This window comes from Mustelus asterias, unplaced genomic scaffold (assembly GCF_964213995.1).
Source record: "Mustelus asterias unplaced genomic scaffold, sMusAst1.hap1.1 HAP1_SCAFFOLD_761, whole genome shotgun sequence".
Classification (NCBI taxonomy): domain Eukaryota; kingdom Metazoa; phylum Chordata; class Chondrichthyes; order Carcharhiniformes; family Triakidae; genus Mustelus; species Mustelus asterias.
The window spans coordinates 142,441-159,026 of NW_027590709.1; the positions used below are offsets into that span (position 1 = coordinate 142,441).

The following is a 16,586-nucleotide window of genomic DNA, read 5'->3' on the forward strand; positions in this document are numbered from 1 at the left end:
AGGTCCCTCTTACATCTGATGGCTCTAGGAGGCACTGAGTGTTTTGGGGAAGTGTGAGCCAGCCAGATCTCCAGCAAATGAGTGTAGGTTGGTTTGGGGTAATTCTACTGTAAGAATACATTGATTAGGAGCAGGAGTAGACCATACAGCCCATGAGCATGTCCTGCCATTCAATACCATCAAGGTTGGATCCTTGGCCTCAACTCAACTCCACTTTCCCGCCTGCTCTCAGTATCCCTGATAATAATCCCCAGACTTTAATAAAACATTCACCTGTTAATAAATCTAAGTTGTTTTTGCCAGAATTTGCCAGAGAAACCTATTTAGCACAATTATGAAAGGATTTTTTAAATATCCTGTGGTGCTCCATTACATCTGTGATGCAGTTGAATTCCTGGAATAACTGCTCAGGGATCAGGAAAGGAAATTGGGAAAGGTGTCACAATGTGGTTAACTCTCAACCTTTATTTTAGCTCCAATAAGATTGTGATTGTCCAGATCCCATGACAGAATTTTGACAGAACTACAGTTAAGCTCCCACTCAGACTAAAATCTTACAACAGGATGATTCAATCTGCAGAATATTCTACTGCACTTAATTATTTGCTATGAATTATCTACTGTACTTAATCATTCCATCTCTCCTTCCTATATATTAAAGCAAAATACTGCGGATGCTGGAATCTGAAACAAAAACAGAAAATGCTGGAAAATCTCAGCAGGTCTGGCAGCATCTGTGGAGAGAGAATAGAGCCAACGTTTCGAGTCTGGATGACCGTTCGTTAGTTCTGTTCTTTCTCCACAGGTGCTGTCAGACTGCTAAGATTTTCCAGCATTTTCTGTTTCTCTTCCTCTCTCCTTCCAGTTGTTAAAAGCAAGAGGCTAAACTTTCCTTCAGAGAGGAGTTTGCTCAGAGCTTTGCTCCTCAATTTTCCTCATTTGTTTTCCCCTTTTTGCTGTTCACAGAAATATTGCATGACTGTTGGACGGAAGACAGGGACTGAGAGGATGGACATGAAGGGGGAATAAATAATGAACAGTGCGACACAGGAACAGGCCCTTCAGCCCATCAAGCCTGCACCCACACATGATGCCTTTCTAAAATAAAGACCTTTTGCCTCCACGCGGTCCGTATCCAGCTATTCTCTGCCTATTCATGTATCTAATGGGGGTGATGATTTAAGTTAACATCACACCAGTACAGGACAGGTTTGGGCAAGCTGGTCTTCTCCTGTTCTCTCTTTTGAGATGCTTCTTTTAAACACAAGGCAATGAGGGGTGTCCTCAATGTCTTGCGCTCTCGCTCACTCTTATCAATGCTGCCAGAGGGCAGGTGCAGTGGCAACAGGAGATTCATGAGAAGGCGGTCTTGTGGATTTCCCCCTCGTTGCTGGTTCAGTCTGGCAGATGCGTCCTTCGGGGCTTGGTCAGTAGCGGTGCTGCCAAATCATTTTTGATGGACATTGATATCCCCCCCACCCAGAGTATGTCCTATGCCCTTGTTAAACTCAAACTGAAACCAAGTTTCTTCCCAATTCTTTGGCCTTCTAACTGTGGTGAAATTGCAGAGGAATTGACCAACTGACCATAATCTTGTGATCCTCCTGAAATACAGGGTGGTACCGGAGGACTGGAGAATGGCAAATGTTGCACACTTGCTGAGGATTGAGTTTGCAATGACCTGCTAAAGGTCGTTGGTGATTGGATCAGACACTTACCACTTCCTCCACTGCAAACAGTTTCACAATATTTTTGTGGCTTAATTTCCGTAACATTTCGAACTCTCTCATCTGTACTTCATAAGGTCGCAGATAGCTGACTTGATTAAACACTTTCACAGCGTACTGATCACCAGTTTTCTGAAAAGTAGATTTTGAAACTTGTTACAAATCAGACAAGAACACAGGAAACGGCAATGAGTCCAATAAATTCTCCACGATTAAGTCAATCAACCTTTTCACCATCTTTCTCTCTGTACAAAAACACATCAAATCAACGGCCCCCTTCATCATGTCTGCTCCAGCCTTCTCCCTGGTAACTTACTCCTCACATCCATTACCCTCTGAGTAAAATTCATCCCTAAACTCTTGCCTTATTCTTGGTATCCTCATTTTAACTGTTCTGTGGGATTTGAACTCTAATTGAGGGAAGTTTCCATTGCATTCATTTAATTTTATTTTTCTCTGTTATCTGCAAGGTGACACTGATTGGACAGTCGCAAACGTAACCTGGAAAGCTCATCTCAAACTATTTTGTTATAAATTATCCAGTCAGAGAGGCAACCAGCTGGATCCTCTCTCTGTCTCTCTCTCAACATCCCCCACCTCCAACCACCCACCCATCAGCTCTTCCCCACTCCTCCCTCTTTCACCCAACTTCCCCCCTCTCTCCTCTACCCCCCTCTCTCCTTGCCATACCCCCTGCCCCCACCCCAAACCCCCACCCTAAACCACCCACCCATCACGCTCTCCCCCAACAGCCCCTCTCTCCCCTACCTGCTCTCTCCCTGCCACAAACCCTGCCCCCACCCCCTCTCTCTCAGATAGAAACATAGAAACATTGAAGATAGGAGCAGGAGGAGGCCATTTGGCCCTTCGAGCCTGCTCCGCCATTCATTGCAATCATGGCTGATTATCCAACTCAATAGCCTAATCCTGCTTCTCCCCATAACCTTTGATCCCATTCACCCCGAGTGCTATATCCAGCCGCCTCTTGAATACATTCAATGTTTGGGCATCAACTACTTCCTGTGGTAATGAATTCCACAGGCTCACCACTCTTTGGGTGAAGAAATGTCTCCTCACCTCCGTCTTAAATGGTCTACCCCGAATCCTCAGACTGTGACCCCTGGTTCTGGACACCCCCACCATCAGGAATGTCTTCCCTGTATCTACCCTGTCTAGTCTTGTTAGAATTTTTAAAGTCTCTATGAGATCCCTCCTCATTCGACTGAACTCCAGCAAAAACAATCTTAACCTAGTCAATCTCTCCTCATACATCAGTCCCGCCATCCCCAGAATCAGCCTGGTAAACCTTCGCTGCACTCCCTCGAGAGCAAGAACATTCTTCCTCAGAAAAGGAGACCAAAACTGCTCACAATACTCTAGGTGTGGCCTCAAATACTCTAGGTGTGGCCTCACCAAGGCCCTGTATAATTACAACAACACATCCCTGCTCCTGTACTCGAAACCTCTCGCAGTGAAGGCCAACATGCCATTTGCCTTCTTTACCGCCTGCTGCACCTGCATGCATATCTTCAGTGACTGTTTCACAGGGACACCCAGGTCCCGCTGCACACTCCCCTCTCCCAATTTACAGCCATTCAGGTAATCTGCCTTCTCGTTTTTGCTTCCAGAGTGAATAAACCTCACATTTATCCAAATTATACTGTATCTGCCATTGATTAGCCCACTCACCCAACCTGTCCAGATCATTCTGAAGGATCTCTGCATCCTCGTCACAGTTCACTCTCCCACCCAACTTGGTATCATCTGCAAACTTTGAGATGTTACATTTTGTTCCCACATCCAAATCACTAATATATATTGTGAATAGCTGGGATGAATGTGAAAGATTCTAACAGATTATTTGAAGAGAAGCAGGAAGGTTCTCTGTGCTATTCCAGCCATCATCCTTCAAAAACAAGAGAGATTATCAGGCCACCATCTCATTGCAATTAGTGGGATCTTGCCATGTACCATATCCACCCTGTCACTATATTCCTCACCCTCTCACCATATCCCTTAACTCTACCTCTGCAACACAGTCACTCAATCTCTTCTCCCTCCTCAAACATACCAACTCTTTCTCCACTCCAATGTATACACCGATTCCCCATGACCTTTCCATATTGCGCTATGGACACAAAGATTCCCCAACTTCACATCTTCATCCTAGCTTTCTAATTTTAACACTTCAGCTGATAGGAAAATGTCCTTTACCTTGTGACGTGCTTTGTACACACTTGCTGTTGCTCCCTGTCCAAGGACATCGCTGAGTAGCCAGAGGTAATTGGCTGTGCTCTGCATCCCTGATCGGAGAGGAAATCTTTCTGGATTGGCTGAAATCAAGAATAACGCAGGTCAGCTGATAGGGCTGGAATTAAGTCCCAAAATCTTCTACTAAATCTTCGACCATTGGTCAACTGATGTACCAAATAACTAGTATTGAAATTATATCGATCAGAAAAGAACCAGATTTCAATCCTAACATTTTTTGCAGAGTGGTAGCAACATTACAATTAACTCATAAATCTCTGGACTCTGCAAGGTGAAAACACCCAGGATTCCACTCCGATCAGTGCCCAGATCCCTCTGTCCGACACCCAGCAAGAATTGGACTGGACTCAGCTGGATTCTGGTCCATTGATCATCAGACGCTGACTCTGTTCACACACGGTCAACAGTCACTTGGCAAGATAATGAACAAAAAGCTGGAGAGACTAACCAGTGACTAACCAGTCACCACCAAAATACAGCTTATCTGCTGATATGGCAACACGGTGGCACAGTGTTTAGCACAGCTGCTCCACAGTGCCAAGGACCCGGGTTTGATTCCCGGCTTGGGTGACTGTCTGTGCGGAGTCTGCAAGTTCTCCCCGTGTCTGCATGGGTTTCCTCTGGATGCTCCGGTTTCCTCCCACACTCCAAAGATGTGCAGGTTAGGTGGATTAGCGGGATAAATTGATGCTCTTTCAGAACGTTGGTGCAGAATCGATGGGCTGAATGGCCTCCATCTGCACTGTAGGGATCTACGAATTGCTTTTTATGGGATGGGATAGTCAAGACAAATAGTTACATTTCGATCACACCTCTCATAACCTTAGGATGTCCCAAATTGTTTTGCAGCCAATGAAATATGGTTACTGTTACAAGATGGAAAAGTTTTACACAGTAAGATCACACAAACAGCAACATGACAAAGTCTAGATAACCTTTGTAGTCACGTTCGTTAAAGGATAAATATTACCCAATCTCACTGCTCTTTACCCTTAACCTTTTTTTCACTTTTTGGGTATGTTTCCAATTCCTTTTGAGGTCACAAAGGTCATTAGCACATTCTGTCTTAAATTCTTTCATAGGCTGTGGGTGTTGCCAGCTGGGCCAGCATTTATGCCCATCCCTAATTGCCCTTTGAGAAGGTGATGGTGAGCTGCCTTCTTGAACCTCGGCAGTTCATGTTTGCAAATGGATATTGACAGGTTAGGGGAATGGGCCAGAATCTGACAGATGGAGTTTAATGAGGATAAATGCGAGGTTATCCATTTTGGCCAGAAAAATAAAAGGGCAAATTACTATTTAAATGGGAAACAGATTCAAAAGGCATCTTGTGCAGAGGGATCTGGGTGTCCTTGTGCATGAGTTTCAGAAAGAGGGTATGCAGGTGCAGAATATGATAAGGAAAGCAAAGGGAATCTTGGCATTCGTTGCAAAGGATCTGGAGTATAAAAGTAGAGAAGTGTTGTTACAATTGTATAAGGCGTTGGTGAGACCACACTTGGAGTATTGTGTTCAGTTTTGGTCACCTTGAGGAAGGATGTGGTGGCACTGGAGGTGGTTCAAAAGCGGTTCACTAGATTTAAGGGGCTTTCATATGAGAAGCAGTTGAGTAGCTTGGGCTTGTATCGCTGGAGTACAGAAGAATGAGGGGGGGATTTGATTGAGGTATATAAAATACTGAACAGGATTGATAAAATAAATGTTAACCAAATGCTCCCCCTTCTAGAACAGTCTAGGACAATAGGTCATAGTTGTAGAGTAAGAGGGAGGAGGTTCAAGACAGAGATAAGGAGAAGTTACTCCTCACCGAGGGTTGTGAATCTATGGAACTCTGTCCCAGAGGGCAGCGGATGCAGAATCAATCAATGGGTTCAAGAACGAGATAAATATTTGATCAAAAGCGGGATAAAGGGCAGTGGGGAAAAGGCAGGGAAGTGGAGTTAGGATGAGAGGGAGATCAGCCATGATCATTTAGATGGCGGAGCGGGCTCGAAGGGCTGAATTGCTGACTCTTGCTCCTAATTCCTATGCTCCTATGAGTGCCAACTCATAAGGGATTGGGTAAAGATGTTTGATTAATTCTAGGCACATGCAAACATACTTAGAAAGGTATGAAGCTTGACAATATCAGAGCTGTACGTGTGCTGCTGAAAGAAAAAATAAACTAAAATGGACACACTTCCTTTTAGTGAATGGCATACTGCTATCTGTTAAAGGCATACTAGAACAATTACAATTACATGCTCTTCCATGAGGTGCTTCCCTGCCTGACTGACGCTCTGTAATTACAAAGCTGAAAAGAAAATCTTTTAAGAACTTCCATCTCACTGAGGAGGCTTCAGACCAATCCACATCCAACAAGTTGCTCTGAAAACTCTGCTCACATTTTGACAGCTGTGAAAATTTTGCCACGCCATCTGAGACATTCTGCAACACTCTAAAACTATCCACAACATTCTATGACAATCCGCCCACATTCCAGAATAAATGCCAATTTGCCCTATGTCCTCATGTTAACAAATCCTTTAAAAAAATTCCAAAATCTCGATCTGGATCCTTATCTCTGCCAAAAGCGACAGAGTTCGTATATGGGTCATATCCTATCCATGTACTAGGTTTCACTGAAATCCATCCATTTTTTGAGATATTCTGTTTCAAGATGAACAGAGTAACAGGAACAAAAACATTACCTTTGCCCACCTTCAGTGGAGGTTATTCTCAAACAAAATTTGACAAAGAGGTGGGATTATGGAGTGTTTGAGAGAAGGAACGCGGGATAGAGAGGTGGAAAGTTTTAGAGAAAGTATCCCCATGTTTCTGGGCTGAGGGCTGGACACAAGGTCACCAATGGGGAAGGTGCTACAGTCTATTATAAAGATGTGATAACATAGAACATAGAACAGTACAGCACAGAACAGGCCCTTCAGCCCTCGATGTTGTGCCAAGCTTTGTCCGAAACCAAGATCAAGCTATCCCACTCCCTATCATCCTGGTGTGCTCCATGTGCCTATCTAATAACCGCTTAAATGTTCCTAAAGTGTCTGACTCCACTATCACTGCAGGCAGTCCATTCCACACCCCAACCACTCTCTGCGTAAAGAACCTACCTCGGACATCCCTCCTATATCTCCCACCATGAACCTTATAGTTATGCCCCCTAGTAACAGCTACATACACCCAAGGAAATAGTTTCTGAACGTCCACTCTATCTATACCCCTCATCATCTTATAAACCTCTATTAAGTCGCCTCTCAACCTCCTCCGCTCTAAAGAGAAAAGCCCCAGCTCCCTCAACCTTTCCTCCTAAGACCTACCCTCCAAACCAGGCAGCATCCCGGTAAATCTCCTCTGCACTCTCTCCAATGCTTCCACATCCTTCTTATAGTGAGGTGACCAGAACTGCACACAATATTCCAAATGTGGTCTCACCAAGGTCCTGTACAGTTGCAGCATAACCCCACGGCTCTTAAACTCGAACCCCCTGTTAATAAACGCTAACACACTATAGGCCTTCTTCACGGCTCTATCCACTTGAGTGGCAACCTTCAGAGATCTGTGGATATGAACCCCAAGATCTCTCTGTTCCTCCACATTCCTCAGAACCCTGCCGTTGACCCTGTAATCCACATTCAAATTTGTCCTACCAAAATAGAACATTTGGAAAGCATGGCTGGGATTGGACAAAGCCAGCATGGGTTCATGAAAATCATGTTTAATAAATCTACTGGAGCTTTTTTGAGGATGTAACGAATAGATTGGATACGGGAGAGCCAGTGGATGTGATGTATTTGGGCATTCAGAAGGCTTTTATAAGGTAAGACCACACCTGGAGTTTTAGTCTCCCTATCTAAGGATATACTCGCCACAGAGGGGTTGCCACAGAGGTTCACTAGGCTGATACCAGGGTTGGCGGGACTGTCCTGTGAGGCAAGATTGACTGGGCCAGTATTCACTAGAGTTTAGAAGGATGAGAGGAGATCTCATTGAAACATAGAAAATTCTAACAGGGCCGGACAGACTGGGTGCAGGGAGGATGTTTTCCCTGGTTGGAGAATCTAGAATCAGGGACACAATCTTAGGATACAGGGTAGACCATTTAGGACTGAGATAAGGAAAGATTTCTTCACTCAGAGGGTGATGTGCAGGTTAGATGGATTGGCCATGCTAAACTTGCCCCTTAGTGTCAGGGGGACTAGCTACGGTAAAAGCATAGGGTTATGGGGATAGGGTCTGGTGGGATTGTGGTCGGTGCAGGCTCGGTGGGCTGAATGGCCTCTTTCTGCACTGTAGGGATTCTATGATAAGTCGCTGAATGTATTCAAGAAAGAGAGAGATAATTTTTAGATTTCAATGGTACGGGGAGAAAGTGGGAGTACGGCATTGAGTTAGAGGATCAGCCATGATCATATTGAAGGCTCAAAGGGACGAATGGCTGACTCCTGCTCCGAGTTTCTGTGTTTCTAATGGTGGAGCAATTCCAATCGAGGATGTGAAAGAGACCAAAGGTAGAGGAATGTTGATATCTGAGGATTATCGGATTGTGGGGCTGACAGAGAAAGGGAATGTATGTTGGGGGTGTGTGTTGGGGGGTGGTGTGTGTTGGGGGGGTGTGTGTGTTGGGGGTGTGTGTGTGTTGGGGGGTGGTGTGTGTTGGGGGGGTGTGTGTGTTGGGGGGGTGTGTGAGTTGGGGGGGTGTGTGTGTTGGGGGGGGTGTGTGTGTTGGGGAGGGTGTGTGTGTTGGGGGGGGGTGTGTGTTGGGGGGGGGTGTGTGTTGGGGGGTGTGTGTGTTGGGGGGGTGTGTGTGTTGGGGGGGTGTGTGTGTTGGGGGGGTGTGTGTGTTGGGGGGGTGTGTGTGTTGGGGGGGTGTGTGTGTTGGGGGGGTGTGTGTGTGTTGGGGGGGTGTGTGTGTTGGGGGGGTGTGTGTGTTGGGGGGGTGTGTGTGTTGGGGGGGTGTGTGTGTTGGGGGGGTGTGTGTGTGTTGGGGGGTGTGTGTGTGTGCTGGGGTTGTGTGTGTGTGTTGGGGGGGTGTGTGTGTGTTGGGGGGCTGTGTGTGTGTTGGGGGGGTGTGTGTATGTTGGGGGGTGTGTGTGTGTGTTGGGGGGTGTGTGCGTTTGGGGGGGTGTGTGCGTCGGGGGGGTGTGTGTGTTTGGGGGGGTGTGTGTGTGTTGAGAGGTGTGTGTGTGTGTTGGGGGGTGTGTGTGTGTGTTGGGGGGGTGTGTGTGTGTTGGGGGTGTGTGTTGGGGGGCTGTGTGCGTTGGGGGGCTGTGTGCGTTGGGGGGCTGTGTGCGTTGGGGGGCTGTGTGCGTTGGGGGGCTGTGTGCGTTGGGGGGCTGTGTGCGTTGGGGGGCTGTGTGCGTTGGGGGGCTGTGTGCGTTGGGGGGCCGTGTGCGTTGGGGGGCTGTGTGCGTTGGGGGGGTGTGTGTTGGGGGGGTGTGTGTGTTGGGGGGGTGTGTGTGTTGGGGGGTGTGTGCTTTGGGGGGCTGTGTGCGTTGGGGGGGTGTGTGTGTTGGGGGGTGTGTGTGTGTGTGTTGGAGGGGTGTGTGTGTGTTGGAGGGGCGTGTGTGTGTTGGAGGGGCGTGTGTGTGTTGGAGGGGCGTGTGTGTGTTGGAGGGGCGTGTGTGTGTTGGAGGGGAGTGTGTGTGTTGGAGGGGCGTGTGTGTGTTGGAGGGGCGTGTGTATGTTGGAGGGGCGTGTGTGTGTTGGAGGGGTGTGTGTGTGTTGGAGGGGCGTGTGTGTGTGTTGGAGGGGCGTGTGTCTGTTGGAGGGGCGTGTGAGTGTTGGAGGGGCGTGTGTGTGTGTTGGAGGGGCGTGTGTGTGTTGGAGGGGCGTGTGAGTGTTGGAGGGGCGTGTGTGTGTGTTGGAGGGGCGTGTGTGTGTTGGAGGGGCGTGTGTGTGTTGGAGGGGCGTGTGTGTCTGTTGGAGGGGCGTGTGTGTCTGTTGGAGGGGCGTGTGTGTGTTGGAGGGGTGTGTGTGTGTTGGAGGGGTGTGTGTGTGTTGGAGGGGTGTGTGTGTGTTGGGGAGGTGTGTGCGTTGGGGGAGTGCGTCCGGAGAGTGCGTCTGGGGCGTGCGTCTGGGGTGTGCGTATGCATCGGGGGCGTGCACGTGCGTCAAGGGCGTGCGCGTGCGTTGGGGGGGGGGTGCGTGCGTGTGCGTGGGGGGGGCATGTGCATCGGAGGGGGTTGTGCGTCGGAGAGGGGTGAGCGCCAGAGGGGGGTGTGCGCCAGAGGGGGGTGTGCGCCAGAGGGGGGTGTGCGCCGGAGGGGGTGTGCGCTGGAGGGGGGTGCATGCATCAGAGGGGTGCATGCGTCGGGGGGGTGTTCGTCAGGAGGCGCGTGCATCAGGGGAGTGTGCGTTGGGGGCTGCGTCGTAAGGGGTGTGCGTCGGGGTGGTGCGTTGGAGGGTTGCGTCGGGGGGGTGCGTCGGTGGGGTGCGTCGGTGGGGTGCGTTTGGGCGGGGTGAGTCGGGGGGGTTCGTCTGGCGGGAGCATCTGGGGGGGTTGTGTCAGGAGGGTTGTGTCGGGGGCGTTGTGTTGGGAGGGTTGTGTCGGGGGGGTCGTGTTGGGAGGTGTATTGAGGGGTGTGTTGGGGGCGTGTGTTGGGGGCGTGTGTTGGGGGCGTGTGTTGGGGGCGTGTGTTGGGGGGTGGGTTTTGAGGGGTGGGTGTTGGGGGGGTGTGTTGGGGGGGTGTGTTGGGGGGGTATGTGTTGGGGGGGGTGTGTTGGGGGGGTGTGTTGGGGGGGGTGTGTTGGGGGGGGTGTGTTGGGGGGGGTGTGTTGGGGGGGGTGTGTTGGGGGGGGTGTGTTGGGCGGGTGTGTTGGGGGGGGTGTGTTGGGGGGGTGTGTTGGGGGGGGTGTGTTGGGGGGGTGTGTTGGGGGGGTGTGTTGGGGGGGTGTGTTGGGGGGGTGTTTGTTGGGGGAGGGTTTGTTGGGGGTGTGTGTTGGGGGTGTGTGTTGGGGGTGTGTGTTGGGGGGGGTGTTGGGCGTGTGTGTTGGGGGTGTGTGTTGGGGGTGTGTGTTGGGGGGGGTGTTGGGGGGTGTGTGTTGGGGGGTGTGTGTTTGGGGGGTGTGTGTTTGGGGGTGTGTGTTGGGGGGTGTGTGTTGGGGGGTGTGTGTTGGGGGGTGTGTGTTGGGGGGTGTGTGTTGGGGGGTGTGTGTTGGGGGGGGTGTTGGGGGGAGGGGTGTTGGGGGGGGGTTGTGTTGAGGAGTGTGTTGTGGGTTGTGGACCCAGAGACTGACATTCACCCAGAGACTGACACTCACCCAGAGACTGACACTCACCCAGAGACTGACACTGCAACCCAGAGACTGAGACTCACCCAGAGACTGGCACAGCAACCCAGAGACTGGCCCTGACCCAGAGACTGGCCCTGACCCAGAGACTGACACTCACCCAGAGACTGACACTGCAACCCAGAGACTGACACAGACCCAGAGACTGACACTGACCCAGAGACTGGCACTGACCCCGAGACTGGCACTGACCCCGAGACTGGCACTGACCCCGAGACTGGCACTGACCCCGAGACTGACACTGACCCAGAGACTGACACTCACCCAGAGACTGACACTGCAACCCAGAGACTGACACTGACCCAGAGACTGACACTGACCCAGAGACTGGCACTGACCCCGAGACTGACACTGACCCCGAGACTGACACTGACCCAGAGACTGACACTGACCCAGAGACTCAGAGACTGACACTGACCCAGAGACTGGCACTGACCCAGAGACTGGCACTGACCCAGAGACTGACACAGACCCAGAGACTGGCACAGACCCAGAGACTGCCACTCACCCAGAGACTGCCACTCACCCAGAGACTGGCACAGCAACCCAGAGACTGGCACAGCAACCCAGAGACTGACACTCACCCAGAGACTGACACTGAAACCCAGAGACTGACACAGACCCAGAGACTGACACTGACCCAGAGACTGGCACTGACCCCGAGACTGACCCCGAGACTGACACTGACCCAGAGACTGGCACTGACCCAGAGACTGACACTCACCCAGAGACTGACACTGCAACCCAGTGACTGACACAGACCCAGAGACTGACACAGACCCAGAGACTGACACTGACCCAGAGACTGGCACTGACCCAGAGACTGACACTGACCCCGAGGCTGACACTGACCCAGAGACTGACACTGACCCAGAGACTCAGAGACTGGCACTCACCCAGAGACTGGCACTGACCCAGAGACTGACACTGACCCAGAGACTGGCACAGACCCAGAGACTGGCACTCACCCAGAGACTGGCACTGACCCCGAGACTGACACTCACCCAGAGACTGGCACTGACCCAGAGACTGACACTGACCCAGAGACTGCCACTCACCCAGAGACTGCCACTCACCCCGAGACTGACACTGACCCCGAGACTGACACAGACTCAGTGAGTGACTCTCTCTGAATCACAGGAGCCTCCACTCCTCTCAGACATTTCTCCCTAACTCTGATGAATAATCATGAATCCTGGAGAGAGACATGGCTGATGTAAACACAACTGGGATCGATTTAACCAGAATCCCAGCACTTAAAGCTGTGAAATGAGGGGTTACCCAGAGACAGGGGCAAGTGGCGCCCAAATTATTTGAAAGTTAACTCACCGTCAAATCCAAATTCTCGGCAGAGTCTCCGCTGTCAGGTTTGTTCAGCTGAAGAAAAAGCGAAACTCGCCCCATTCACTTTCGTTTCCCTTCTCCTTCCGCATCTCCGCCGCCTCCGTGTGGGTCTCTCGGGAACTGCAGCGCAAAGAGCCACTCATTCTCATGCTGCTGTCCAGCTCAGACTCAGATCAGCTGCTCCCCCAGGGCTGAGAGGGTTCATTCCCAGCACGGGGGCTGTTTGAACTTTTATTCCTGTTTGTCAATATAAAAAGTTGTTTTTTTCTTTTACTCATTCATGTGGGTGTCACTGGCTGGGCCAGCATTCATTTTTAAGAGTCAGCCACATTGGGACCTTTTTCTCTGGAGCGTAGGAGGCTGAGGGGTGATCTTATAGAGGTCTATAAAATAATGAGGGGCATAGATCAGCTAGATAGTCAATATCTTTTCCCAAAGGTAGGGGAGTCTAAAACTAGAGGGCATAGGTTTGAGGTGAGAGATACAAAAGGGTCCAGAGGGGCAATTTTTTCACAGAGGGTGGTGAGTGTCTGGAACGAGCTGCCAGAGGTAGTAGTAGAGGCGGGTACAATTTTGCTTTTAAAAAGCGTTTAGACAGTTACATGGGTATGATGCGTATAAAGGGATATGGGCCAAATGTGGGCAATTGGGACTAGCTTAGGGGTTAAAAAAAGGGGTGACATGGACAGGTTTTACACAATCTGTCAGCTTTGTAATATTATACAGAGACACTGTAACCCAGAGACTGCTGTGGCTCTGGAGTCACATGTACAGTAAGAAGTCTCACAACACCAGGTTAAAGTCCAACAGGTTTATTTGGTAGCAAATACCATAAGCTTTCGGAGCACAGCTCCTTCGTCAGATGGAGTGGATATCCACTCCATCTGACGAAGGAGCTGTACTCCGAAAGCTTATGGTATTTGCTACCAAATAAACCTGTTGGACTTTAACCTGGTGTTGTGAGACTTCTTACTGTGTTCACCCCAGTCCAACGCCGGCATCTCCACATCGTCACATGTAGGCCAGACCAGGTAAGGACAGCAGATTACCTTCCCTAAAGGGCATTAGTGAACCAGATGGATTTTATGACAATCCACAATCGTGTCATGGTCATCGGTAGACTTTTATTTGCAGATTTTTTTTTATTGGATTTAGATTCCACCATCTGCCTTGGCAGGATCTCAACCCAGGTCCCCAGAACATTACCCAGGCTTTCCAGATTACTGGGCCAGTGACAATACCACTACGCCACTGCCTCCCCTGGTTAGCTGAGTTGGAATGGACGGCTGGTTTGCGATGTGGAGCAATGCCAACAGTGTGTATTCAAATCCTGTGCCGGCTGAGGTTATTCCTGAAGGTCTCTCTTTCTCAACCTTGCCCCTCACTTGAGGTGTGGATCCTCAGGTTAAATCATCACCAGTCAGCGCGCTCTCTCTCAGAAAAGGGGGGAGCAGTCTATGGTCTCTTGGTGACTTTCATTTTATCTATGTTCCCCATAATCTTGTACACCTCACTCGGGTCCCCCTCAGCCTTCTCTGCTCGAAGGAAAACAACCCCAGCCTAACCAGCCTCTCCTCATAGCTGAAACACTCCAGCCCAGGCAGCATCCTGGTGAATCTCCTCTGCACCCTCTCCAGTCCAATCACATCCTTCCTGTAGTGTGGGGGCCAGAACTGCACACAGTGCTCTAGCTGTGGCCTAACAAGCATTCTCTACAGCTTCATCATAACCTCCCTGTTCTTATATTCTATGCCTCAGCTAATAAAGGCAAGTATCCCATATGCCTTCTTAACCACCTTACCTATCTGTACTACATGGTGGCACAATGGTTGATATTGCTGCCTCACATCACTATGGACCCCGGTTCGATTCCCAACCTCGGATGATTGCCTGTGCAGAGTTTGCGTGTTTTCCCTGTGTCTGTGTGGGTTTCCTCCATGTACTCCAGTTTGCTCCCAAAGACATGCTGGTTAGGTGCATTGGCCGTGCTAAATTGCCCATTATGTACCCTAACAGACGCCAGAGTGTGGCAACGAGGGGATTTTTACAATAACTTCATCGCAGTGTTAATGTAAGCCTACTCGTGACACAAATAAATAAACTTTAAATTTCAGGGATCTATGGACCTGCACCCGAAGGTGTCTCTGGTCCTCTGTACTTCCGAGTGTCCTGCCACTTATTGTGTATTCTCTGGCATTGTTAGTCCTCCCAAAATGCATCACCTCACACTTTTAAGGGTTAAATTCCATTTGCCACTGTTCTGCCCATCTGACCGGCCCGTCTATCTCATCCTGTAATCTAAGGCTTTCCTGCTCGCTATTTATCACCAATTCTTGTGTCATCTGCAAACCTACTACTGATCATATCCCACATTCCCATCTAGATCATACATGTACATTTCAAAGATGTGTGGGTTAGGTTGATTGGCCATTCTAAATTGCCCCTTAGTGTCCCGGGATGCATAGGTTAGAGGGGTTAGTGGGTAAGTATGTAGGGATGTGTGGATAGGGCCTGGGTGGGATTGTGGTTGGCGCAGACTCGATGGGCCGAATGGCCTCTTTCTGCACTGTAGGATTCTATGATTCTATGAACAAGGGACCCGGCACCGAACCCTACGTTATCCCATTGGACACAGGCTTCCAGTCACAAAAACAACCTTTGACCATCACCCTCTGCCTCCTACCACAAAGCCAATTCTGGATCCAATTTGTCAAATTGCCCTGGATCCCATGGGTTCTGAACTTCATGATCAGTCTCCCATGTGGGACCTTGTCAAAAGTCTTACTGAGGTCCATGTGAACTACATCGACTGCACTGCCCTCATCTACACACCTAGTCACCTCCTCAAAAAATTCAATCTAATTTGTTAAAAATTATCTCTCTCCTGACAAAATCATGCTGACTATCTTTGATTGGGCCTTGCCTATCCAGGTGGAGATTGATGTAGAGTTGCTGGCTTTGGACTGGGGTAGGCACAGTAAGTAGTCTCACAACACCAGGTTAAAGTCCAACAGGTTTATTTGGTAGCACGAGCTTTTGGAGCATTGCCCCTTCATCAGGTGAGTGCCAAGATACTCAAGATATTGAGATACTCACCTGATGAAGGGCAGTGCTCTGAAAGCTCGTGCTACCAAATAAACCTGTTGGACTTTAACCTGGTGTTGTGAGACTACTTAGAGGTGGAGATTAATTCTGTTCCACAGAATTTTTTCTAATAATTTCCCTACCGCTGATGTTAGATTCACTGTCCTGCAATTACCTCATTTTTCCCACTTCCCTTCTTGAATAATGGTATCACATTAGCTGTCTTCCATCCTCTGACAGCACACATGAGGACGGCCTCAACCGGGATCTTGGGTTCATGTCACACTATCTGTAACCGCCACGACCTGCCTGGGCTTGCAAAATCTCACTAACTGTCCTGGCTGGAGACAATACACATCTCTTTAACCTGTGCTTAACCCTCTCTCCACTCACATTGTCTCTACCTTTAAGACCTGATTACCTGTAAAGACTCACATTCCAACCATTATCTTGTAAATTGAGTTTGTGTCTATATATGCCCTGTTTGTGAACACAAATCCTGCACTCACCTGAAGAAGGAGCGAGACTCCGAAAGCTTGTGCTACCAAATAAACCTGTTGGACTTTAACCTGGTGTTGTGAGACTTCTTACTGTGCTTACCCCAGTCCAATGCCGGCATCTCCACATCACCTCTCCTGTGGCCAGAGAGGATCTGAAAATTAGCATCAGTGTCCCTGCAAATTCCTCCCTTGCCTCACACAGCAGCCTAGGATATATCTCATCTGGGCCTGGGGATTTATCCACTTTTAAGCCTGCTAAACTCACTAATACTGCCTTTCAATGCTAATTTGTTCAATTATATCACATCCCACTCCCGGGTTTCTACACCTACATCCTCCTTTTCCAGAATGAACACAGATTTAAAATACTCGT

General features: G+C 49.5%; 1 protein-coding gene across 1 annotated transcript in view; it reads right to left on the reverse strand.

The window, feature by feature from the left end:
• Positions 1 to 12,715, reverse strand: part of LOC144487382 (serine/threonine-protein kinase TBK1-like) — a 55,157-nt gene extending 42,442 nt beyond the window's left edge. Inside the window, exons 1-3 of the mRNA XM_078205470.1 lie at positions 12,615 to 12,715; positions 3,942 to 4,060; positions 1,719 to 1,859 (exon numbers count right to left, since the gene is read on the reverse strand). Of these exons, the coding sequence (XP_078061596.1) occupies positions 1,719 to 1,859; positions 3,942 to 4,028 (228 nt within the window). The 5' untranslated portion in view covers positions 4,029 to 4,060; positions 12,615 to 12,715. The remainder of the gene's footprint in view (positions 1 to 1,718; positions 1,860 to 3,941; positions 4,061 to 12,614) is intronic.
• Positions 12,716 to 16,586: the final 3,871 nt, after the last annotated feature.